The sequence below is a fragment of the Danio aesculapii genome, chromosome 2 (assembly GCF_903798145.1).
Source record: "Danio aesculapii chromosome 2, fDanAes4.1, whole genome shotgun sequence".
Lineage (NCBI taxonomy): Eukaryota > Metazoa > Chordata > Actinopteri > Cypriniformes > Danionidae > Danio > Danio aesculapii.
The window spans coordinates 41,383,471-41,409,479 of NC_079436.1; the positions used below are offsets into that span (position 1 = coordinate 41,383,471).

Below are 26,009 nucleotides of genomic sequence, written 5' to 3' on the forward strand. Positions count from 1 at the left end.
ATAAAGACTTTTAACTTGTATTTCAACCCCACTGGACTTCAAAAACACATTTTATTGACAGTGAAATATTGACTAAACGAGTCGAGAGGCGTCTTTTTACTAGTGTTGCCAATGACAGCACAGTAGCACTATTGCAAGCAGCAAGAACAAGTATAATACATACATGTACATATTTGAGCGGACTTTGCTTTTTTTCTAACGTGTGGTTCATGCATATATAAGTATATGTTACTATTAGCTAAAAATACACAGAGCAAAATATTAAACTATTTTGAAATTTGACCATGGTGCATGCAAGTTAATCAACGGTGCTGTTGCGCAGCAAACCAACTTTGCTTGGCGCAGCCCATTAAAATGAGTGAGTTTCATGATGAAGCGATTTCCGCATACTGTGTGAAAGCCACTTCAGACCACACAGCAACTAAGGCTGGATATTTTTGCCCTTTTTGTCTTGCTTGTTTTTTTTGGTGGCTGAAAATTTGGTGCATCCCTAGAAATTAAATCATTTCAAACTAAAATAAACCTTTTTCGGGGAGTTTGTTTTGGCTCCTAAACACATTTGAACTACTATTAGTCTATGGCGATTACGCAATCAGTGGGTGTGTTCTGAAATTATTGAGTGAAATGATTTCCCCTGATTTGTTTCTTATTTCACTGAGATCAGACAGAAGAACAACATCCAAAACAACAACACTAGTCACATGAATACACTGGAGTGTGGACTACAGCATCTGCTGTACCAGAAGTAATATCAGAAGAATTGGATGTGTACTTTTAAATAATCATTTGGAATGGTATTGTATTACAGTTTCTACAAACAATGTGAAGCAGCCCAAAGCATTTTTACGCTGATAATGATACATGTTTGAGGAGCAGTAGCTCAGTAATAATACTGAAAATTCAACAATCAAAGGTATAAATACATATTCCTTATCATCTTAAATTTATTCATTCATTTTCCTTCAGCTTAGTACCTTATTTATCAGGGGTTGACACAGCAGAATGAACCGAATTCTTGCATATGTTTTACGCAGCAGATGCTCTTTTAGCCACAAGCCAGTACTGGCAAATGATCTTAAATTGTAAAAATATTTATAATTTCCTTATTATATTATTTTATCTTTTGATAGCTACATTTTTTGCATTATTACTGAGCTTCTTAAAAATTAGAAATATTATTAGAATTTAAGAAAACAGTTATCTTAAATTTCTGTGTGTTTTGGATTTTAAAAGTACAGTCTTGGTGTACAGAATAGGTGTCTTTTAAAAACATTAAAAATGGTGCTGATTACAAACTATTGACTAGCAGCGTACTGTATATGATAAAGCCTATGTTGTTCTGAAGGGTTCTGAGTTTTGGGAAAGCTGTCAGAATGTTACCTTGTGGTCTGGTCGGGTCCAAACTGTTTGGCAGGAGAGGTTGTGAACCTGGAACTCCTACAGGAGGCTGAGGAGCACAGAAATCAAGGAAGGTCAATGAAACACACGGAAAAACCTCAGGATGTGACCTCAATAACTTTTCATAATCTACAATGAAAAATGTATATGAAAGAAAGTATTTGTTTGACTTTAAATTAAACTCTGTTTGTACAAAAAAGTAATTGCAATGGGATCCTACAAAAAAGAAGGAATGAAAACTTTACAAATAATGTTAGTATTGCTATAGTAGATTGGTTAGAAACATTATTTCACATTAACACCACAAATTAGAAATACTGCACGCTTCCTTCAGGTATTAGTCGGAATTTGTTTGTACAATTCCTAAAGCCTATTTTGACACTAAATATAATTGGTCTTCAAAATAAATCAATTAAAGATATATTATAACTGCATATATAAGAATAATTGATAAAAAAATCTAGTTATATATATATATATATATATATATATATATATATATATATATATATATATATATATATATATATATATATATATATATATAAAACAGAAATTAATAATGACAATTCTTATATTAATTTAAAAAAGATAATCAGACACATATATATACTAAATATAACATAGAAAACATAAATATGCTTTATAAAAATATAAATACGCTTTAATAATAAAATTCCTAAGCTGTTGTGTGTGTGCATATGTATGGATTAATGAACAAACATTTTGATTTATTTATTTCATTTGTTTATTTATTTGTTTATTTATTTATTTGTTTATTTATTGCCACATCAGCAACTTATGGCTATTTCATGGCAAGATAAATTAACATAAAACCTTACACGATTAGTACAACTTTATAGTTCAATAAGAAGTGATACACAAACAAATATAAATAGTAATAATAAATAAATATAATTCACAAAAACTATATCTTAAAGTTTAAATATGATTTTTCAATTCAATTTTTGCTAAATAATTTAAAATTTGCCCTGCTGATACCTTTTTAAAAACCATCCGTCAAAGTGATTTCATTAAAAAAAAATGTAATAGTAATAGTAATCTAACAGTACTGAAACTTTCACATTCTAATAATATATGTTTTATAGTGAGAGCAGCTTGACAGTAATTACATGTTGGTGCTAAATCATTGCAATACAAATGAGTGACCAATTTGGCATCTAGTATAAACAGTTTGTTCATGCCTGGTCTTAAAAACATTTTGGAAAGTGTCTTTCATGTATTTTCAGGTTAATTTCTGAACAAACATTTAAACAAATACAAATAAATGTTATATAATTATTTCTTTTATACAGTTGAAGTCAGTATTATTAGCCCCCCTGTTTTTCCCCCCATTTTCTGTTTAACAAAGAGAAGATTTTTTTCAGCACATTTCTAAACCTAATAGTTTTAATAGCTCATTTCTAACTACTGATTTATTTTATATTTGCCATGATATTTTTCAAGACACTTCTATACAGCTTAAAGTGACATTTAAAGGCTTAACTAAGTTAATTAGGTAACTAGGCAGGATAGGATATTTAGGCAAGCTATTGTATAACGATAGTTTGTTTTGTAGACTACCGACCAAAAATATATATATCTTAAAGTGGCTAATAATTTTAACCTTAAAACTGCTTTTATTCTAGCCAAAATAAAACAAACAAGACTTTCTCCAGTAGAAAAAATATTATCAGACATACTGGGAAAATTACCTTGCTCTGTTAAACATCATTTAGGAAATAATTAACAAAGAAAAAAAATTCAAAGGAGGTTTAATAATTCTGACTTCATCTGTAATTGCAAATTCATGAATTAATTGAATATTTAAATGCAACTTTAAATTGAAACCAAATTTATATTTTTAACAAATGTATAATCTTATGCTATTGTAAGTACATGTATTTAAATGCTACCTTCCATCGATGAATGTAGCATTTTTATAGTCAAGCGCCTTGTACACACTATTATAGTACCAAATTATATGTATATTATTATTATATTGATATAATTATATTCTTACAATTACATTGATATAATTATATTGTTATCATATCCATTTTATTTTGTTATGTGCTTTAGTCATATTCAATCATTATTTATATTTATTATATTCTGTTGAGCTTTACCTTAATTGTAAAATAATTGTAGCACTCAGTTTAAGTACTTATGTTATTTTAGTTAGCTGCCAAGAAAACATTTCTAATTCCAATTTAGTTTATTCATCTAACATTTCTATTTTATTCCTGATTTATTTCAATGTACAAATACACTGTATACAGTTTTAACGCAACACAGAACAAAACTCACAATTTTTTTATTCTACCCATAAAATATTTTATAGGCATGAACTTTCCATGACATTTTAATGACATTTAACCCTGGTATTTCCATTTTACACTGCAAAATTGCCATTTGTGACACTTCTGTACCTGATTTGGCATGCGAAGAGACGGTCGTGGTCCACCGGGGTATCGTGGAGACATAAAAGGCTAAATTAAGAACAGAAAAAAAAACATCATTACATCAACACTGTCTCATTTAAGAAGAACCCCAGAGCATTGCATCGACCAGAATGAATGAGTTTGCAGCAGGCCACACTATAGCAGATGGAATGGACAGACAGATGCATGGACAGCAGAAGCAAAATATGCACATCTGACATCTCTCCTTCTGTCCGTCGACACAACCTGCTCCCGGTTCAGCCTTTGAAAATGTGCACACACAAAAACACTCAAGACGCTTCTCAAGTGAATGTCTGGGCAGGAAGGAAAGTGACCACAACAACCCAGCGAGGGCAGTATCGTGCCTGCATCCCCACGTACAAACCATTAGAGACGAAACCCGATGCCATTTCTGTGGTCAAGGCTCCTCCAGAGACCTGCGCCAACTTTTAGGGCTCTGTTGAAACATGTCGGCGCTGTACGGAAGTGTGTGTGTGTGTGTGTGTGTGTGTGTGTGTGTGTGTGTGCGTTTAAAGCTAATTGGAGTGTTTTCACCATTGTGGAAAGATGTTGTACAACCATTGTGCTCTGATATGCATTGTTGGTTATTACCGTTAATTCACAGCCTCACAAAACAGTCCAGAGTGCATTTTACGACATGAGCTGATATGGAGATTTCACCAATAAACAAGCTGATAACTTGTATGTCGATACATATAAATCTTTATATGAATTTTACTGAACAAAAAAGTGAAATAACGGCCGTTAAATTACAAAAATTTACTGTAAAATATCAGTTAAATTATAGAAATTTACAGGAAATTAAAATGTAGGGAAATTTCTGTAATTTAACGTCTGTTATTTTATGGTAAATTTCTGTAATTTAACGGCAGTTATTTTACGGTAAATTAATGTAATTTAACAGCATTTTTTGGGTTAATTTCTGTAATTTATTGTACGTTATTTTACGGTAAATTTCTGTAATTTAACATCTGTTATTTTAAGGAAAAATTTCTGTAATTTAACATCTGTTATTTTATGGTAAATTTCTGTATTTAACGGCAGTTATTTTACGGTAAATTACTGTAATTTAACATCTGTTATTTTATGGTAAATATCTGTAATTTAACTGTGGTTATTTTACAGTAAATTTCTGTAATGGAATGTCCGTTATTTTATGGGTAATTTTTGTCATTTACAGCAGTTATTTTATGGTAAATTTCTGTAATTTAATGTCTGTTATTTTATAGTTAATTTCTGTCATTTAATGTTCGTTATTTTATGATTAATTTCTGTAATGTAATGTCCATTATTTTAGGGTTAATGTCTGTCATTTACAGCAGTTATTTTATGGTAAATTTCTGTAATTTAACATCTGTTATTTTATGGTAAATTTCTGTAATTTAACGTTCGTTATTTTACCTAGCTAAAAGCTGCCTGTGTTTCTACAGTGAAGTTTACAAAAACAAAACAAACTAATACAATGGATAACCTTGAATGCTGAAAGCAAGAAACTCAAAGAAAACATTTCGATCCTTTTTTCCAAAGTTTTTTTCAAAATCTCAGCCGTTGTTGACTTGTATTTTTTTTTTACACTTTTTACCAACTAAAAAGTACAAATTTACCACAATTCACCCGTTTATTGAGTAAATTAACAGCATTTTTTTTTCATTTTTGCTTGGAATATGCCTTTTTAATGTGTCGTGAAGTGCTTTGAAATGTAAATTCAACCGAAACAGAAAGACACGGCAGTATATAGAGTAACTCCTCCCCTTAAAAAGAAAAACAGCTAATAGTATTTCGTTTTTATCACAGCACTGTTAGTGAGAGTGGTTGAGCTCAAGCGCATCAAATGAAAGGTAAATAAGAAGGGGGGCAGGACATGTTAGATACTAGATTTGATTGGTCAAAATATTTGATGACGGACTTATGAGGTCATGTCAAAAATTCTTTGATCCATTCAGTCAGAAGTGAAAAACTCCAAACTATGGATGTTTATATCTTCCAAATGTGAATTTTGTCACCGTTGTGGAGCACACTACCTTATAGATGTCTTTAAAGGCTGATTTATACTTTCTGCTGGTGCCGCATCACATACCTCCAGACGAGGCTTTTATACTTGACGTGTTCGCCGTTAGGATATTCTTTAAAACAACATGGGGCGGTCAAAGGAAACAGACCGTAAAAAAAGATGGATAAACATAGAAGTAGGAAAATTCCAGAACTACATCATATCATTAATATCATTTAAGATCTTTATTATCATTTAAGATTTTTAAATCAAACTTTGTTGCATCACTTGCTTTTGTTCATATCTCCGACAGTTCTACAGGGCTACTCTACAGTTATATTTTTATTATGGCAAGTATAAAAGCAAGAAAATAATAATAATACACATACCAAATAATTCACAAAATGTTACCTCATTGTAAAACCTATGAATGGTAAAACATTTCTGTGATTGTGTATTAAAACTACATGGGTCTTCAGTTTTGCCATATCCTCTCTGTTTAGCTTTAACAAACTTTTTCCTAAAGTTTTTCCAACTGTTTACAAAAACGTTCTCCTTTCTCCAAGAATTATTGGTCATCTGGTTATCCCTATGATAACACATGGACAGATCACAAAGATGTCTGTACAGTTGTACCTGTTTTAAGAAAAAGTCTCGTCAAAGTGATTCATATGACTCAAATGAAATGCGGCGCCACACAAACTGTTCGCTCCAGTCTCGAAAAAACTTTGTGCGATTCGCCAGACGAAATCATGTCACACGCACACAAATTGAACTTCCACAAACACTGTGATAACAGCACATTCGCCACGCACACTCAAGTGAACCAGTGGACACGTCGAGTATAAATCAGCCTTAAGACTAACATACTGATAATAACATCTAAAATAATAATTTGGATTTCACTGAGACTTTAATGTAATGTCTAAATGTGTGACACAACAACACATCCCACTGAACTGACCTTCAATGTGCAGTGTTTGTGCGTGTGTGTTTTCCAGGAGAAAATAAGAGGAAGAGCATTTATAATTGCCGATTTTGTGGTGTTTTGTGTGTATGCGCATCCGCACGCAGTCGTTCTGGTTTCTGCGCAGTCGGTGTGTGTTTGTGTGGCGGGAGCCTCTACAATATTAATGTGCTATTGATGGTGGGGGAGAGGGCCAGGAGTTGGAGGCCCATCTCCAAGAACAAGGAGGAGACTGAATTATTTATCCTGTTCGCAGGGAGTCGACTCTGTGGAAGGGGGGTGAGGGGTGTACAGGATACTCTACACTCCCAGCATTGAGAAAACAGAGGGAGGAAGAAAGAAAAAAGAAAGGACAAAGGAGGAATAAAAAGCAGGATGTGAGGGACGTTAATAGAAATAGTTCAGGTAAAATTGACATTTTGTTGATAATGAAGTCACCTTTATGCCATTCAAAATGCAGGGGACTTTTTATTCGGTAGAACAATGAAGAAGGTTTTTAGACGATCATTGGTGATTCTTATAATGCAAGTCCACAGATACCAGCACTTTTAGGGTAAAAAAACATATATAGGCAAAACAAAATCAATGCTTATGGTTTCTTTTTTTTAATAATTTTTTTTAGGGGTTTTCACCTTTATTTTGACAGGAAAGTAGAGAGAATTGATAGGAAAGTGTGGGGAGCAGAGAGAGGGGAAGGATCGGCATAGGACCTCGAGGCGGGAATCGAACCCAGGTTGCCGCGAACACCGGAGTGCATATCTCGGTGCACTTTTCACTACGCCATAGGCACCGACTTACTTATGGTTTCTGATGATAGATTGAAGTCTTGACTTGTAAAAAAACTTACATAACTTAAAATAGTATTACCTTTTCTTCACTCTCAGCAAACTGTCCAGAGTGTCTCTTCATAAGACCTCATTGCACTGATATATATTTAATATTAGGCTCTTAAAGTGCTGTTAACCATTGATTTGTGTTTTATAAATAATCAAGGAACATATTTTCAGCTAAGAATCTTCTTTAATGTTCTGCTGGAGAGAAAAAAAAATACAGCACCAGATTTTAATTTTTGACTGAACTATGCCTTTAATGTAACCTTCACAACCACACTTCTCAGATTGTTTTGTCCAATTTTGATGGCTGAATGAGTGACAAGTACTAAACGGTACTTCTATTCCTCCAATTCTTGCTTTCAGCTTGAAAAACATTATTTTTAATAAAAAAAATGAATCCTGTTATTTTTGTATCTTTTATTAATCCTCTTACTTTACTTTGATCCTTTATTTTTTTGTGTTGTTTCAAATCAGTATGATTTTCTTGTTCCATAAAACACAAAAGAAGATATTCAGAAAACTGTGCTGGATTAATATTTTAGAGAATGGAGACTGAAGCTTTGTTTCTAATTGAATCATTAGAACATTATGGTGATGTGTTCGAAACAACTGAGTTATACTTCAGACAGGCATTTCAGTTTTTTTTGTTTTTCTTTAGAATTCAATAGCCTGGAGTTAGTTATTAATAGGGTTGGTATTGTTTGAGGTTATTTCGATTTTAAAATGGTACCGCTGTCAAAATGATGCCTGAACCAATACTTTATTTCGCATTTCGTGACTGTAGGGGATGAAAGTGATTGGGGGGTGGGGGTGATTCAGCTGGCTGACAAAAACTATTAAAAAAAAACTAATTTTCTTACAGTGAAGTTTACAAAAACAAAACAAACTAATACAATGGATAACCTTGACTGCTGAAAGCAAAAAAAAAAAAAAAAAAACTACAAGTAACATTTAGATCCATTTTTCCAAAACTTTTCTCAAAATCTCAGCAGCTGTTGACTTATATATATATATATATATATAAAAAAGTACAAATTCACCACAATTGACCAATTAGTGAGTAAATTAACAGCAATTTCTTGTTTTTTGCTTGGAATATGCATTTTTAATGTGTCATGAAGTGCTTTGAAATGTGCATTTCCATTATATGTGTGACGTAAATTCAACTGAAACATAAAGACATGGCGTGATGTAGAGTTGCTCCTGCCCTTTTTAAAATAAACAGCCATAAGTTTTTAGTTTTTAGCAAAGCTCTGCCAGTGAGAGTGGTTGAGCTCAAGAGCATCAAATGAAAAGCTGATGAGAAAGAGGGTGGGACATGTCACCCCCATAGAGGGCATTTGATTGGTCAGAATATTTGATGAGAATGAGGTCACCTCAAAAAATCTTTGATCCATTCAGTCGGAAGAGAAAAACTTCAAACTATGAATGTTTATTTCTTCCAAATGTGAATTTTGTCACCGTTTTGGAGCACACTAACTTATAGATGTCCTTAAAGGCTGATTTATACTTTCGCCTGGTGATGCATTACACATCTCCACTAAAACAATAGTTTTAATAGCTAATTTCTTAATTAGTTAGTTATTACTAGGGTTGGTATCATTTGGGATTATTACGATTTTAAAACGGTACTGGTGTCAAAACGATGCCTGAATCGATACTTTATTTTGCATTTCTGATTGTCGTGGAAAAAAGTGATGGGGGGGGGGTGCTTTGTGGGGAGGGGCTAATAGTATCTCTGTGGGCCCCAAAACAGTGTGGGCTCTTAGAATCTTCCTAACTTCCCTTAGTTTAAGCAAATTTGATAAACGCGATCATGCGTGTTTATGAATCTGAAGGGAGTCGCTCACTGGATGCGCTGTACTGTGCACATTGCCCCCAAGCAACAAGAACAAATGCCATCACAGACGGTGTCCGTATAACTCAAAGTTTTTCAGAAATAAATGTTTAATGATGGCATGACATAACGCGTACCTATGTGTGCCTTTGATGCAACCCCTGATGATTCTCATGTCCTTTTAGCAGCACCAGTGGCACCAAAATTCATATGTTAATTTGGTCCGGTGCATACCAGTTACACAGGTACCGGTGCCATTATGGTAAGAGGTTTCGGTACCCAACCCTAGTTATTAAGCATGATTCTATGTTTTATTTTAAGATATTGTTTAATAAAAACATTAAATAGTTTGCAGTATTTCTACTATTAATTAATACATTCATTTTGCTTTTTTTTTGTATTTGTTTTATTTATTTTGCTGTTATCAGCTTTTCCTGGGGAATTTCCTGTAAATCTGGAACTGTGATTTGGTCAAGAACAGACTGAAACTACTTCATCTGTGTGTTTCCGGGACATAATTTGACCCATCTGAACATTCATTAGCCAGTTAGAATAAAAAGATATAATTTTGCACCAGGTAGTTATAGGAACTTAGTAATAGGAACCAGTCCCCAAGAACTAAATTTATCCCTTTGGACCATTTGTAGTAGTAAATATTTTAGGGAATGGAGACTGAAGGATTTTGCACAAGGTAGTTAAAGGACTTTGGTTATAGGAACTAGTCTCCAAGAACTAATAGTATCCCTATATTTTAAATAGGACATGACTCACTATACAGGCAACAAAGCAAGTTAGGGGTCAGTAAGATATATATATTTTTAAAGCAATTAACACGCTTATGCAGCAAGGACACTTTATATTGATCCAAAGTCCCATTTAAGACATTCATAGAGGTTTTAAAAAAGATTCCTGAGATGAAGTCTCAAAAGACAAACCCGTCTAATTCATTTACTCCAGCTTTGTGAACTGGATCCAACTAAGATCAGATTCAAAAGAACCATTTGCTCACAGACCTGCACTTGGCTTTTTCCCCCTCATGAACACTAGAGTGAATTATCAAGACCTTGAGTGAATGACAGAGTAATTACTAATTTTTTTCCTGAAATCTTCAGAAGACGTAAATGTTTTGCAGAAGTGATCATTTGATATCTGGTGATTTTTTTGTTCTTCATCTCCATTCACTGAAATACCGGCCAATAAAGTCTTTAACATTTCTTCTTTTGTGATCCACAGAAAGTCAGTCAGTCATACTCTTTAAGAACAACATGAAAACATTATATATATATATATATATATATATATATATATATATATATATATATATATATATATATATATATATAAATACACATTTTCTGTGTGTGTGTGTTATCTATTTAAATAGACCACTCCCTTTGTAAAACTGCAACTTTAATTTGAGGAAATGTGTGCAAGAGAAAAAAAAACAAACAAACTCTAATTATAAATAAGCATGTCATTTACACCGCTCATCTTGCCCGGGTGAGTTGATGCCAGCTTCACCAACAGTTCTTGTGTGCAAGTGTGTATAGCGAGTGTGCAAGTAAAGAGACGGGGGTGTGTTTGTGTGAGGGTTGCTGTGTGTCTTACCTGGCCGTGTGGTCCCATCATGGGGTTGCTGGTATTGTGTGGGGGAGGCTGTGCGTGTGGTGACGGCTGCGAGCCGGGAGGCCCCTTTAAGAGAGAAGAGGGAGATGAGAGATGCACAGACGGCCCTCCAGTAAGGCCTGCTGCTGCTGGACCCCCAACACACATACACTCACACAACTCTCACTCACCACGTATTAAATACTGGTTGGAAACCCAAAGCTTTTGTGTGTGGGGAGTTCAATGAAGAATGGCAGTTTATGAGAATCGAACAACTAGCTGGTATTTGAAGCAGAACGTTCTCAACATTGGCAGGGCTTTGTTGAGTCAGTACAAAAAATACAGCTGAAGTCAGAATTATTAGCCCCCCTTTGATTTTTTTCCTTTTTTAAATACTTCCCAAATGATGTTTAACAGAGCAAGGAAATTTTCACAGTATGTCTGATAATATTTTTTCTTCTAGAGAAAGTCTTATTTGTTTTATTTTGGCTAAAATAAAAGCAGTGTTTACATTTTAAAAACTTTTTTAAGGTCAAAATTATTAGCCCCTTTAAGCTATATATTTTTCGACTATCTACAGAACAAACCATCATTATACAATAACTTGCCTAATTACTATGTCCAGACAGAATCTGCGGACATTTTTTGTTATTTCTGTGGAAAAGTTTGTAAAAAAATCTGCAGATTTATGCGAAATAATTTGATGAGTATCATAACAAAAAACCTAATATATGAAAAAAAATTAAATCTTTTTAACTTTTATTTACTGCTTACAATGCAAATCCAATTAGATCCACTTTTTGGGTAAACAAAGCACGTTTCTCATACAATATATCTACTAAAAGACAGAAAATATTACTTTAAAAACTGTATTGTAAATAAATCATATGAACATTTTCATATTAGTCAATAATATTTCTGAAATTAATTTAAAAACGAAATAAATATAAATGTACACACATTTACACAAGTAAATAAATAGACTCAACGATCGGCTAAAAATCTGTGGAAATCTGCGGATTTCTGCACGCGTTGATTCAGTGTGGGCTCTAACCTGCCTAGTTAACCTAATTAACCTAGTTAAGCCTTTAAATCTCACTTTAAGCTGTATAGAAGTGTCTTGAAAATAATCTAGTAAAATATTATTTACTGTCATCAAGGCAAAGATAAAATAAATCAGTTATTAGAAATGAGTATTATGTTTAGAAAAGTGTTGAAAAAATCTTCTCTCCGTTAAACAGAAATTGGGGAAAAAACAAACGGGGGGGTTAATAATTCAGGAGGGTTAATAAATCTGACTTCAACTGTATGTTTCAGATACTTAAGCGGGGCTAGCAAAATAGTTTTTTCTGCCGGGCTACCAAAATTTATCAACAGTTTGCCTGGCATGCTATCTAGATGCCCCGCTGGGCACGGTATAGATATTGGTAGCCTGACTGAAAAAAAATAGATCCTTGTGATGTGTCTATTGTGGACTCGCACATTGCGATATCAATGATGAAACCATATATTGTGCAGCCCTAATAAATAGTATTGTCCATTTGTCTATATATTATTATAAAGTATGAATTTAATGCAATAATAGTGACCAAAAACTGAAAATATATTACTTGAAAATTCATTCGTTTATTTTCTTTTCAGCTTAGTCCATTTATTATTCTGAGGTCGCCACAGCAAATGTTTTACGCAACGGATGCCCTTCCAGCTGCAACCCATTCCAACTTGTGGAGGAAACTGGAGCACCCGGAGGAAACCCACGTGAACACAGGGTGAACATGCAAACTCCACACAGAAATGCCAACTGATCCAGCCGAGGCTCGAACCAGAGACCTTCTTACTGTGAGGCAATCAAGCTACCCACTGTGCCACCATGTCACCCATTACTTAAAAATATAATTTATAAAATATCATAAAAATATCATATTACTCGAATACACACACAAAGTTGAAATGTTTAGCCCTCGTGTGAAATATTTATTCTTTTTAAAATATTTTCTAAATGCTGTGTAATTTTCAAGATTTTATACAATAGTTTTAATAACTAATTTCTAAAAACTCATTTTTTTTGTCTTTGCCATGAAGTTATTTTGAAGAATACTAGTATTCAGATTAAAGTGCGATTTAAAGGCTTGACTAATCTGGTTAACAAGTCAAGTTAAGTTAATTAAGCAAGTCAAGCATTAATATTGACCTTTAAAAATATAAAACTGCTTTCATTTCAGCCAAGCTAAAAAAAAAAGGCTTTCTCCAGAAGAAAAAATATATATAGCAAATACTGTGAAAATTTCCTTGCTCCATTAAACATCACTTTGGAAATAATTAAAACAGTAAGAAAAAGAAAAGAAAACAGAGGATATATTGTTGTGTATAAAGTTGTATTATATATCTATGCAAATACCCAACACATTTTCTTCAGAAACTGCAAATAAAAATAGCATACAGACCAGCATTGCTCGTGTAAAGTATGTACTGTGAAGAAATTCTCAGAAATGTGTCGCATAAAACCTATGAAACCCCTTTGCTCTCTAGAACTGTTGCACATAGCTTCTATTAGTGTTCATTAATGATCAACAGGCCATTGAGCTCAAGTCTAAAATGGTTCTGTAAGGAACCTGAGACTATATGACTAATAACAAACATGCAGCAAAGGAGCTTGGCTTCATTTCTTCCCTCTCCCTGAACAACAAGCCTGAATGAGAAGCATATGCCATAACGGGGACTGTGCACCCATTCCAGCCAATCACGCTCGCTCTGCAGTCCTGCCTCAAAACAGCCATATATAAAAATCACTTCCGACACCTTTGAGAAGATAATAACCTGCCACTTACGGCATGGCCGGCCTTCAATCTCTATTCTCAGGCCCTAAAGGGGGCAGTTAGCTTGACAGTATTCATACACTCTGAATGACGACCGCTGGACAGCTGCAATAGCGCCTATTGACCACTCGGGGGCAGTGTTAACAAAGCAAACCATTCACGTACTTTTCTAAGCATTGAACATCCTCACGTTTTGACGTCAACAACAGAAATAAGATGCGTACATTAAACTAATCACTTCAAGTTATACTGGAGGTTTAGTAACAAAACAAAAAACATGCTCTTCAGATGGTTTCATTGGTGTTTTGGCTGCCCTGTTAAGTCTGTGTATGTGGTTGTGACCCGTGCTTATTACCGCCTCTTGACCTCTGTCCAGTGTTCAAACCTCATACAAGGCCTCCCGCTGGTAGGAGAGCGACTGAGGAAACCATCCATCCAACACCAGCGGAAATCTCCACGCTGACCACCATAGCCGCAGAACAACACATCTGTCCTGGGTACAACAATGACCCTTCCATGCCAACCCAAATAACACCTCTCTTTTCAGATTGACTACTAAAGGATAATGGGTTAAGACTAGTTAGTATACAGCTGCGGATGCTCACATCAATATAGCATCAGTTTTGTGACATTGAGCAACAATAATTCATATTTTACATTAATGCGAGGGTTAGGTTTAAGTTTACGTTAATGAGATACAATTTAATGGGTAATTTAATAAATAATATGGCTAATACTTGGTTTAATAATTTTTTTACATTAAAGTGATGTTTGGGTTTAGGGTTGGGCTCGGGTTAGGTGTTAATAGAATAGAATTAATTAATGATTCATTAATTAATATGAATAATGCTCTGTAGAATAACTGTTTTTACATTACTGTGATGGTTGGGATAGGAGTATATGTTAATAAAATACAATTAACGGACAATATAATGAATAATTCTTGTTAACTTCTGGGCCCCAGCTGTATCCCGTCTAGCAACAACCGAGATGATGCTTTCAGAATACTGATTTTGGAGCGAAGCATTTTTGGGAACTTTTCAGTAAGGAGTGCTTGAAAGATCATAAAGATCCTTCTTCTACTATAAAAAAAACTTGTGGGATTTAAAAATGTAGGTTCCTCACCATGGATGCTTTAAAAAAAATTTACTTTGAGGAGTTTACAGTCATATTCTTGCTACACCATACATTTATAATTTCAGCATAATTTCTTTCACTTCTGTCACAAACAGCCCAAAATGTATTAAAAAAGTGAATGTTGGTGGGTTGATTTTAAGTCACCATATTTATACAACCCCTACACTTTTTAATAATTAAAATAATAGACATCCTTTTGTCCACCCCTTATCAGTTCATACCATTGTGAATGCATAATCGTGCCAATCAGTCCATGCAGAAAAAAGTCATTCAACAATCTGAAACCGGTGGATTTAGAGTACCGATAGACACTGTAAGAGTTCACAAGACGTGGAGAAAACCACGCTTTCTCATAAAATAGGTGTTTGGTTCTACATATTAACTAAAAGTAACTTCAAATTAGATGCATTGTTTGTATAGTTTGTTCTAAAGTAAGCCAAAATAGCTAATCAGATCAGAATACGCTAAATAGCCTGTCCCACAAAACACTAAAAACTTAAATGCACTTTATTAATACATTAGATGTAATTTAAATAGAGACATACATTTGATTCATGAAGCATGTATTACACAATCATCAATGTATAATTCGCACACTGCTGATAACCACTTAAAGCCTTTTTAGCAGGTTTTGAGGGACTTGGTTTCGAAAAATCGAATGTGAATTAAACAACAACAAGGCTCTGATGAAGAGCCCGGGTGCTTGAAATCTCACATGCTATGCGAAAGTCTTTTAACCCTTTCATGCATACATTTTACATACTCTTACTGATTAAACGTACTCCTGGATGTTTCCTAATGTAAACATTATTTAGAATGAATCACACAAACGTTTCCATGGCAACAACATATTATTTGATTACGACAGGTGATGGGTGCCACGATGCAAGTCTGCACTTCAGGGGAGAGATTAGAGCAGCTGGATTTACAACATGTTAATTCATCAACTTCTCCTGAAGTGCATGAAAGCAAGTGGCTGTTTAACTGAGAGAATAATGGAGTAAACGTCCTAATAACCTAAACAGTGTCTATTTGATGTGAATAAAACATATTGTCGCATAGTGTTTAAAAATAATTATTATTGGGGTCCCCATAAACATTTACAGATATTTTACAAACTGTAAATGTTACAGTATGTTTTGTAGGGGTGGGAATCATCAGCCTGATCTCACGAGATTTTACGTTTTGCTAGTTTAATGGCTAATTCGTACAAATTCGTATGAAAGTTCAATCGTATGAAAATGTACGATTTTAAAAAGGATGCGTGGCACCCAACCCCACCCCTAAACCCAACCGTCATTGGGTGAAGTGCAACTCATACTAAATTGTACGAATTAGATCATTCAAATTCATACGAATTAGCCACTAAATCAAAAAGTTACGATTTTCCATAAGATTGCGTTGGAATCACAGGTTAACTCACGATACTATATTATTACAATAGTTTGCCCCTGATATTAATATATATATATATCATCGATTATGCAATATATCAATATATCACAAGAAAACAAATGATGATATAACATGATATTTTGGAGAAATTAAATAGTTATATTTACACAATATATCGGCATATCAATATTTTATTTGTATTTTGATATTTTGCGAGTGGATTTTTAAATAAATAAATTTGTGGAGCCATGGTGTTGCCGGCTTTACATTTGGTATTTTGGGATGGATTTTTTTTGTCAAGCACCCATTTGAGATCGAATGCTTTTATTTGCATTTTTGGGAGATTTAGTTTACAATTTAAATCGTGACTCAAATATACTGATACTCAAATCCAACTGGCCACATTCTTCAATACAGTTTCAAATTGATTTATTTATTTATTTTTCACAAACTGTTTTTATTTAGAAATAAGTGTGACAAAAACATACAAGATTAAGTCTCAACGCACTGATTCAAAGTCATTTTTATATAACTAGAAATGTAAGATTTGCTTTTAAATCATTTATTTTATTTTTATTTCCAAATAACTCCACCTCCAAAGACCTCAATGACATTTCAAGCATGATGTGATCAACGGCACGCAAAGTCATTAGACTTTATATTTTGGGAAGAAAACGTGATCATGCGACATGGTGGCTTAGTGGTTAGCATTGTCGCCTCACAGCAAGAAAGTCGCTGGTTCGAGTTCTGGATCAGTTGGCATTTGTGTGGAGTTTGCATAATCTCCCAGTGTTCGCGTGGGATTCCTCCGGGTGCTCCGATTTCCCCCACAGTCCAAAGAGATGCGGTACAGGTGAATTAAATAAGCTAAATTGCCCATAGTGTATGTGTGTGAATGAGTGTGTATGGGTATTTCCCTGTACTGGGTTGCAGCTGGACGGGTATCCGCTGTGTAAAACATATGCTGGATAAGTTGGCGATTCATTCCGCTGTGAATGACCCCTGATGAATAAAGGGACTAAGCAAAAAGAGAATGAATGAATGAAAATGTGATCATTTCATGCCATCTTTAATTAACGCAAAACAACATTCCCACGGAAATGATGCATTTATAGTGGCTTTTTAAACCACATCCATGATTCACATGCTCTGATAAATGTTTCTGATTCAGGTAGGGGCTGTTTTTTGTGAGAATGTGGTCTGTGATTTATCCGTGGCCCGTCTCTGACCTCCCTGTGAGAGTGGATGGCTGCGGGGTCTGGCATGAGAGCTGCTCTACTGGCTGTCCCAGAAACCAACAGCAACACATGAGCGAGTGTGTGTGTGTGTGTGTGTGTGTGTGTGTGTGTGTGCATGTCTGTGTGTGTGCCTGTGTGTTTTCGCTGGCCGCCTGCATCTTTCCTAGTGTGTCTGAGGGAGGGATTAGAGGGGTCTCAGGATGCTCAAGGCCTCTTTAGCTCAGAGTATCGCTGAGGTCACGACTGTTCATTACACCTCATCACACACAGCAGTGGTGGAGCTCACCGTCTCTGTCTGTCTCTGCTAAACAATCTTGGTTACGTCAGTAACACCCGTTCACTTCTCTTTCACTACGTCTGACATCCTGCATTCTAAAAACCGGGCTGTATGTTTGCTTTATGTTTATAATCAGTCATAATCAAAGAAATGTAAATGATTTTTGAAACATTGTTTATAATGACACTCTGGATTTTAAAATAAAATGTATACCTGGGATTTACAAAAGAGCAAAAACTGATAATAATTATTAAAAATATTTATTAATATTTATATTATTATTATAATAAAAAATATATATATAATTTTAAAAACTATTTTATTTCGAGGTATTTGATTTAACACTGCAAAAAGTGAAATATTGCGCAATATTGTTACAGTTTAAAATAACCATTACATGTAAATGTAATATTATAAAATGCCATTAATTATTCTAATGAATTTCCAGCATTCTTAAATATATAACAATAACTTTGAGGCGATAAATAGTAACAAAATTGCATTCACGTTTTTACCATGAAGCACGGTTCTGTGATGAGTAGTAAATCTCCTTCAAAAACCAGAGAGCGCTCTCACACAGAAAATTCCTATAGTTGCTGAATAAACAGAAGATTTAACTGCGTTCACTGATTCAGCGAGACCAGTAATCACACGATTACGCAATCATCTACAGCAGGATTTAATTCAAGCATTCCACTAAAGCTAGGAAGCGAGTTTGGAGTAAAAATTTTATAAAATGTTATATTTTTGCGTGCTTTCAGATGGAACATTATTTCTGATTTATAATTTACGCAGACAGCTATCAATACTCCAAAAAGCTATTTTTGATTTCATTATGGCGCAATTAAATCGTCTGCAATTATGAACAGAACATTGCGTAGCCTGTCAGTGAACTATGACTCTGTGTACTAAAAAAGCTGGAGATTTACTACTGATTACACAACCGGCTTTACTGACAAAATGTGCATGAAAAATCATCTTCAATTGATCACCCAGCCCTAACGACATTACAAATCTCTTTACTGTCACATTTAATAATGAATAATTGATTTTAAAAATAATTTATTATTTTATTTTTAATCTGACTCCAATGTTTTGAACAAAATAGCTTAAAGGATTATATTTTTAAAACCTTCAATGTACACCATGTGATACTGAATCAATGCTGTGTGAATTAAATATCAACGTAACTAAGGTAAATGTCCAAAATAAACATGATAAACTACATTTGTACTGTATGTGACACCGTTTTGATAAATAACTTGACTATATGTACACAAAAATCACAAATCAGTGTTCGGTGGAGCCCTGTATTTATTGAATTAAACAGTTCACCACAGATCCTATCAAAAGCTACTGTATTTTTAAAAATCTGCCATAAAAATATCCACATTATTAGCTAAAATGTCTATATTGTGTGTCCCTAGTAAACAGATGAATGAACCCAAAACCACACAGTCCTGTTCTCTCAAAGAAACAGATCTCAGAAACAGCACACACACACTCCAGAGGACCCCACACCTCCTCTCTCTCCCTCAGTGCTGATCTGATATAAATAGCACTTCTCTGCTTCTCCAAAAACCTTCTTCTCCTCAAACCTTTCCCCGACCGGCGTCAGAAAGCGTCTCCTCCCTCGGCTCTGCTTTATCGCTAACACTGCCAAATGCCAGGCCTGTCCATCACTGAGCGAGCGCTGCATCATGGGAAGGGCTGTGAATGTGTACATGCATGTTTGATTATGAGGTTCTGCGTGTGTGTCAGTGCTTGTACGTGTGGTTTTGTGGATCTGATGCTTCGTGTAAACAGGTGCAATGGGGAATAATAGACATATGGAAAAAAGAGCTCTTTGGAGACGTCCACATCTCCACCTAAGGACAACTGGAGAATATTTTGATGCAAATAAATAGAATTTATTCAAATGCTGTCCATTTATAATAGGCTAAAGTCACTAATCATTTTCTTATTCATCCTGGAATTGACAAATGGCCAATATACAAATTCTATACATATATACATATTAAAAAATGAAATGACTAATGAAATCATTTATTTTTAGAGTCACATTTAAATTATATATATTTATACTTATTGTTCTGGTGTGGTTCACGAGTAATGTAAAATTTAGATAATTTAATGAATACAGGGCTCCACCGAACACTGATTTGTGATTATTGTGTACGTATAGTCGAGTTATTTATCAAAACGGTGTCACATACAGTACAATTGTAGTTTATCATGTTTATTTTGGGCATTTACCATAGTTACGTTGATATTTAATCCACACAGCATTGTTATAGTATCACATGGTGTACATTGAAGGTTTTAAAAATATAATCCTTTAAGCTATTTTGTTCAAAACATTAGGGTCAGATTAAAATAAAATAATAAATTATTTTTTTTAATCAATTATTCATTATTAAATGTGACAGTAAAGAGATTTGTAATGTCGTTAGGGCTGGGCGATTAATTGAAGATGATTTTTCATGCACATTTTGTCAGTAAAGCCGGTTGTGTAATCAGTAGTAAATCTCCAGCTTTTTTAGTACACAGAGTCATATTTCACTGACAAGCTATGCAATATTGTGTTCATAATTGCAGACGATTTAATTGTGTTATAATGAAATCGAAAATAGATTTCTGGAGTATTGATAGCTGTCTGCGTAAATTATAAATCAGAAATAATGTACCATCTGAAAGCACGCAAAAATACTACATTTAATAACATTTTTACTCCAAACTTGCTTCCTAGCTTTAGTGGAATGCTTGAATTAAATTCTGCTGTAGATGATTGCGTAATCTTGTGATTACTGGTCTCGCTGAATCATTGAAAGCAGTTAAATCTTCTGTTTATTCAGCAACTATAGGACAGCAACTATTCATAACACAACCGTGCTTCATGGACAAGATGTATATGAAAATCACAGCTTTTGCTAAAAACACGATTGCGATTTTGTTACTATTTTTCACTCAGCCCTAAATGTAACAAAATATTTCTTATTCACAGAAATGCCACAAAGTTATTGCTAATATTTTTAAGAATATTGGAAATTCATCAAAAGAATAAATGGCATTTTATATTATTAGATTTACATGTAATGGTTATTTTAAATTGTAACAATAATCGCACAATATTTCACTTTTTGCAGTGTTAAATCAAACTTCACACAAATTTCACATTCACTCATTAACGAGAAGATTCTGAACAGAAACATTATGGTTTTAACCGAAAATTATCACAAAATGTATTTTAAGATGATGCATGATTAAAAATGACGCATAATTTGGATGCCTTACAAAGATTAAGCATCAAAACATTATAATGTACAATATGATAATTGGATATAAATTTAGTTTAAAAAAAAAAAAAAAACTTTTAACACCTGTAATTTTTCCAAAGATTAACTTGAAGGTGCAGTAGGTGATCTGCTAAACGCTGATTGGTTAGCATAATATCTTTCTAATACAATCCCTCCTCTTCCATCCAAAGCCATGCCTCTTGAAATCGGGATTGCGCACATTAAAGATGACAGAGACCCACTAGATCATGTCATTCACCAGTTAGAAACCTTTATAGTACTTTATAATACTACATTTCTGAACGAAAAACTGTATTATATCTAGCATGTTTTCAGTTATGTAGTTAGCAAGCAAAACTTGTCATAATGTGCAATATTTCATGCATGTAACGATCACTGGTCTCACTCTCTCACATGCTTCGTCCTAAAGCGACTACTGTATGCTTGTGTTTGGCTGGCAGGGTGCAGGAATTCCACTTATTACTAAGCCATATTTACATGCTATTTCAGAGCGAATATTCAGAGAGCATTGTAAACAATACCATGCTATGGGAGCCCGTCACAGGTTGTCATTGTTCAAAAATGAACCGATGTGAATATAAAACCAACTTTACCTCAGTAAAGCAGGCTAGGCGGAATAGCGTTATTTACTGATGTTTTGTTGTTAAACTAAAGACAAATCTACATTATCGATGTTGTATAAGCTCCCTTATTAAACTGAAATGAGTCACATCAATCGTTCGCCGGAAGATTTCAGTATCTGAACAACACTTCTGTGCATATAATCCATTCATAACAACATAATCTACATCTGCTTTGCCTTTTAAAATAGAACATTACCTGTCTAAAAGAAACACTTCAGCCATGGTGTCATCCTTCCTCCAGTGTGCAAAAGTAACTCCAATGCTGATTCAGGATTTTAAAAAGTTTTGATTCAGCATTTATTTTTCCCGCCATCACTTGTATCCACGTGACCGCGGCGCACGTGTACGTGCATCGGCGGGTCTGCGTGAACAGAGGTGCGCAGTTGTACAAATTTACATTTGCTGACAGACAGTTTGGGCTACTTATCAGAATTCTGGGAATTGTCGGCCTGACAATATTTAATTGGATGAACATTTTTTAGTCCTAAGCCACCTTTTTCACTGCACACGACATTTGGACACTGCCCACTTGTGGCAGTCCCAGAGAACTTTCCGTTTTGTCATGCACCATGGAAGAGAAGCTGATTCTCGTGGTGTCTGAAATAAAGGAGTGCAAAAGCAAGAGCCATTATTCTCCGTGCGTTCACCATGGTTGAATGAATACAATAAGCTCATAGACTGGCTAAAAATTTTGGAGGGAATGTGGAGACAACAAAAAAAAATGTATTACTCATTTATGAATAGAAATGTTTTTTCTAATATAGACTTTTTTCTGATTAAAAAAAAAAAAAAAAAAAAAATACTATTTCTCATCTCTCACACACAGACCTGCTTGGACAACACTGAAATATATCCCATCCGGTCGTCCGGTCTCATACGGTCTAGTCAAAGGAGTTTAAATATTTTAACTGATCCGAATTTTTTCCGCATACAATGATGATCAGAACTCCATGCAGTTCCCGGACTACTCTCCATTGGAAATGAATGATTTCTGGTCTGTCGCTTGTCGTTTGTCATGTGCAGTGGAAAGGCGGCTGTATGCCTTACCCAGAATATAAAAATACATATAAATACATTTAGGTCATTCAATTTAATCATTACAAGTGGAATGTGAAGAGACTTTCAACAAGCACAACAAAAAAATGTTTCTGAAGACAATCACCTACTGCGTCTTTGAAGATGAATCTTTTCTAAAGATAAGACTATTCATTTTAATGTGTGTTAGAGGACAGCATGGTTAAAAAAATAAAAAGGGGAAAAAGCTTTTAATATTAGCCAATTATGTAGTACCAATGGTGTGTGTCATGCATCTTTACAAACAGTTTTAACTTTTTGCACAAGAAAGATATTTCGGGAGAACCGTGATTTAGGTTTCAAAGTGACTTTTCTCTTGCAGGACGATACATGAGTGAAAACAATACAACAGAGAAGGGGAACAGAATATCATAAAGACTTAAAGGTTATTTTAACTTGTGCCAGCAGGAAACCACCTAGCGACTGCTAAAAACACTCTGAAATCCTTAGCAACCTCAAAAAAACAAAAAAACAAAAAGAATCTAATAACATAATAGCATCAATGTTTCCACACTCGAACGCCACTCAGAGCAAGCAAAAAGTCTTCCTAAAGTTGCCGTACAGTCATCACTGATCTGTTTTCACAAGCCGTCCGTTCATAACAGACTGATCACTGAGAGAAAACTCAACTGTCAAAACATACACACACACACGCATCGCATAAAACACATACAGCATCTTAATGAACACAACACAGCCTGCAGTATGGAATGAATAAAGCTGCAAGCAGATGGACGGAGGAATGATGAAGAAAGACAATGAAAAAGCTTTGAAAGTAGAAATGAATGAGATTATGCAAGATGTTAAAGAGGAAATCCCATTCAGTCTCTCTCTCTCTCTCTCTCTCTCTCTCTCTCTCTCTCTCTTTAAGTAATATGCTTAGTTATACAGGTAACTGACCATCAGTCACAACTGTTTCCATTGATTTGTTATAGGGGCTATATTTTCCTCATACTTAGAGAGTTTATTTATTATATTAAATGTTGCTAAAAAAATGTACTTACATTTTTATTTTTTTCTAAAAATTTGTTTAAAAATGCAAATGGTGCACTAATTTGCATACAATTCAGACAAAGTGATTCTTTTTTCCCACAGAGCCAAAGGTTTATACAGAGATTTTGAGAACATCTTTTTATCTGTCTGTCACTCAATAACTCAAACAAAAAAAATAACGTATTTTTTTCCGTTTATGTGCATGTGTGTGTAGAATAAAACATTATGAGGAAAATTATGCATGAACAAATCCCTCTTTAAATACCTTTAAAATACAGATACACATTGCCGGCAGCTAGCTCTGTGCAACTCTCACATGGTTGCTCACTGAAGCTAAGCAGGGCTGCGCCCGGTCAGTACCTGAATGGGAGACCACATGGGAAAGCTGGGTTGCTGCCGGAAGTGGTGTTAGTGAGGCCAACAGGGGGCGCCCAACCTGCAGTCTGTGTGGGTCCTAATGCCCCAATATAGTGACAGGGACTCTATACTGCTCAGTGAGCACCGTCTTTCGGAAGAGACGTTAAACCGAGGTCCCGACTCTCTGTGGTCATTAAAAATCCCTTTGAAAAAGAGTAGGGGTTTAACCCCGGCATCCTGGCCAAATTTGCCCACTGGCCTCTGTCCATCATGGCCTCCTAACCATCCCCATATCATAATTTCTAGTGACTTATAATAGGCTACATTCAGGGCTTTTGTTGGTTTATAAATTAGCACGTGCAAGCTCGGATTTGGATCGGTATCAGCTGGCCGATACCCGATCCAGCAAAAATATGCAGTATCGAACTGATATCCGATCTAAGTATCGGGATTGGTGCATTCCTAGTTTGTTGCGTGTCAGTGCTGCTGAAGAGGAGATTTATGGTTCAAAATAAAACAAATTTGGAGAAGAAACCCTTAAAACATGTACTGTAATTGATATCTAGAGACACAGATTCATGTTTTTTAAAAGTGTAATAAATTAAACACTTAAGAATGCCTTTTGGATGTTTTCTTTCAATTATATTGTGAAAAACAACAATAAACCATTATAAAGAGAGTAAAAAAATCAATTTGCAAGTGAATGAAAAGCAAAGTGTTTAAAAGTCTCCAAACTCTGGATCTTAGCCGTTCAGTAAACCATGGCTATTCCATTTGGGATCTCCAAGACTGAGACAGGAAGTGTAACCCAGCTCCAAAAAAAAAAAATCTACAGCTACTTTTCACTAACCAAAGACTGTGTGCCTTCATCTTACCGGTATACCGTGTGTGGGGAAAAAAGGTCAGAATGATCTCACAAAGACAGCGGAGCTTCAGGCTGCTGTCAAGCCACCCACAGCCACAGAGAGACGCACCGGTAGCAAACACTTACACACACACACACACACACACAGAATCAATGAATGGATGAATGGAGAGCAGTCGTGACTGGGTGAGGAATGGAGAAAAAGAGGGGAAGCAAGAGAAAGAAACCAGCTCATCTTACCTGAAAGAAACCAGGGGGCATGGGTCCGCCTGGCATGCCGTCGTTGGGGGGCATGTTGCCCATTACAGGGCTGGGGGCTGCTGCTGCACTCTGGGGAAAAACAAACAAACAGATGATGAGTTAAGAGTTGAGATCAATTAGTCAACTCTTATATAGACCATTTTGACGGATGTAAACAAAACAATGGTCCCAACATATTTTCTGTTTTGCATTTTTATTTCTATAGCTTCTGAGAATCCAAAAAGAGCCACATATTGATAAATAATGTTATGACAGCTGTTTTAACATTAAGATATTGCTGACTTGACTCTTGTTACAGTTATGAAATAGTTTGCTAACAAGCAGGAAATGTTGATGGGCCAATGACATGACCACATTGAAATGGGCTATAATACACATACTACACTAATGCTGCTTTAATAATAATAGCACTTTGGCCGGTCCATCAATAACAAAATAGCACCAAAACATGTTTTTTAAAGTCTGATTCTGGGCTCTGGGTCATTTGTGTTATGAATGCATCTGTAAGCTTTCATTTTTATCTTTTAGCTTTCTTTTAGCAAAATTGTGCACTAATTAAAT

General features: G+C 34.7%; 1 protein-coding gene across 2 annotated transcripts in view; it reads right to left on the reverse strand.

Annotated features, from left to right (window-relative positions):
• zgc:110158 (uncharacterized protein LOC553590 homolog) overlaps window positions 1–25,511 on the reverse strand; it is a 38,032-nt gene extending 12,521 nt beyond the window's left edge. The window contains exons 1-4 of one of the 2 annotated variants that reach the window (XM_056479413.1): window positions 25,428–25,511; window positions 11,099–11,182; window positions 3,831–3,890; window positions 1,381–1,447 (exon numbers count right to left, since the gene is read on the reverse strand). In XM_056479413.1, the coding sequence (XP_056335388.1) occupies window positions 1,381–1,447; window positions 3,831–3,890; window positions 11,099–11,182; window positions 25,428–25,490 (274 nt within the window). In that variant the 5' untranslated portion in view covers window positions 25,491–25,511. The remainder of the gene's footprint in view (window positions 1–1,380; window positions 1,448–3,830; window positions 3,891–11,098; window positions 11,183–25,427) is intronic. The other variant, XM_056479423.1, reaches the window with a different exon arrangement.
• Between the last annotated feature and the right edge of the window lie 498 nt (window positions 25,512–26,009).